The 1424-nt window shown below is 46.2% G+C and overlaps 1 protein-coding gene across 3 annotated transcripts in view; it reads right to left on the bottom strand.

The window, feature by feature from the left end:
• Nucleotides 1-1424, bottom strand: part of mettl9 (methyltransferase like 9) — a 3767-nt gene that overhangs the window by 1390 nt on the left and 953 nt on the right. For all 3 annotated transcript variants that reach the window (XM_034859890.1, XM_034859889.1, XM_034859888.1), the window contains 2 exons: nt 1045-1235; nt 645-854 (listed from right to left, as the gene is read on the bottom strand). In XM_034859890.1, the coding sequence (XP_034715781.1) occupies nt 645-854; nt 1045-1235 (401 nt within the window). The remainder of the gene's footprint in view (nt 1-644; nt 855-1044; nt 1236-1424) is intronic.

The raw sequence follows: 1424 nt of genomic DNA, 5'->3' as shown, positions 1-1424 counted from the left end.
TTTTTTTTTTTTTTTTTTTTAAATAGTACTGCAAGGAGTTATGACGGAGCCCGAGCCGCCCCCAGACGTGTAGCTACACAAATGTGTGTTCGTAATTTGGGCAATTTTGAATGAATAAAGATTCTTTTGATGACTTTTTGTCAGGGCCATGTGAAGATTCCGTATGCAGAGTTTCAGGCAGATCGGGCAAAATTCTGCGTGGAAGCGGTCGTGGCCTATGTTTTGTGATTTGGCTTCATTCAACGCGAGAGGTTTAATTTTTCCTGCTAAAGAGGTCTCCTCTTGGTTAGAAAGCACAGGGGACACACTTGGTTTCTCTCACGAGGACTCTCGTCATTAAATGGCCCAAAGACAATGGCCGTCACTCTCTCACTTTCGCCCTATCACCCACTTCCACACGCATTTTGAGCAAATCTGACAAAAAGTTATTTTTATAAAAAAGTTACGTACTGAACCTTTAACATCGAACAAAAAAAGAGAAAAGTGTAAGCAACAGAATTACTTAGTGAATGCAGCAGTATTTCTTCTAGAGAAGAGGCGCCCAGAGCAACAGAATGATGAGTATGCCAGTAATGTGTTGTTCTGATGGATTCAGATTTATTGAGAGAAACTAAATCTAAGCTGTCCTGGTATTTACTACTTACTTGTAATTCTTCCTCTGAAGATGCCACCTCATGGGTAATGAGACCTCTGTTGCATAGACCTCTCTGAAATGGGCTCCCATCACCTCTGTGACCCCTCCATCCCCAGCTCCGAGGTCCAGGAGTCTGTCCGCCCTCCAATCCGGGCCGATGCCGAGTAGCTGATGGAACTGCTCCTCAGAAAACACAAACATAGAGCCGCGACCCAGAAACCTGGAGACAGAGAACACGTCAGAAGAAGATACGCTACCGGGGAAACGGAGACAAAACGTGGATTTATGCTTCTGCCAGCGCTTGAAGTCTGATTTATGGGGGGGGGAGGCCACACTACCAGCGCACAAGTATGAACTTCAAACCACTTTCGTAGGCTAAATTGGCCTAACGATGTTCCTGCACTACTCACCCGTTAATGGAGGTGCGGGAGACCAGTGGGCTCAGGACTGTTGATGCAAAAGAGTGGTAGAGCTGGGTGAAGAGCCAGCCAGACTTCTCCCCACTCCGCTTGAGGAAAGCCTTGGTGCCTGAGTCCAGGTGGCTCTGGACAAACACGGGTCGCACTGATTCTCCCAGCAGCTCAGGACTGCAACGGTACCACTAGGACCACGGGGGGGAAAGAGACATTCCCATTTTGGACAAAGAGAAAAATGAAGAAGCATTTACAGTAGAGGGTGAGACATTTTCAAGACTCCCGCGGGTCTATATAAAAAAAAAAGACTTCAGATACAGTATTAGGGACCACTAAGGTCTATATAAAAGAGACTTCAGATACAGTATTAGGGACCA

This window comes from Etheostoma cragini, chromosome 21 (genome assembly GCF_013103735.1).
Source record: "Etheostoma cragini isolate CJK2018 chromosome 21, CSU_Ecrag_1.0, whole genome shotgun sequence".
Lineage (NCBI taxonomy): Eukaryota > Metazoa > Chordata > Actinopteri > Perciformes > Percidae > Etheostoma > Etheostoma cragini.
This window is presented reverse-complemented; position numbering and strand designations above follow the sequence as displayed.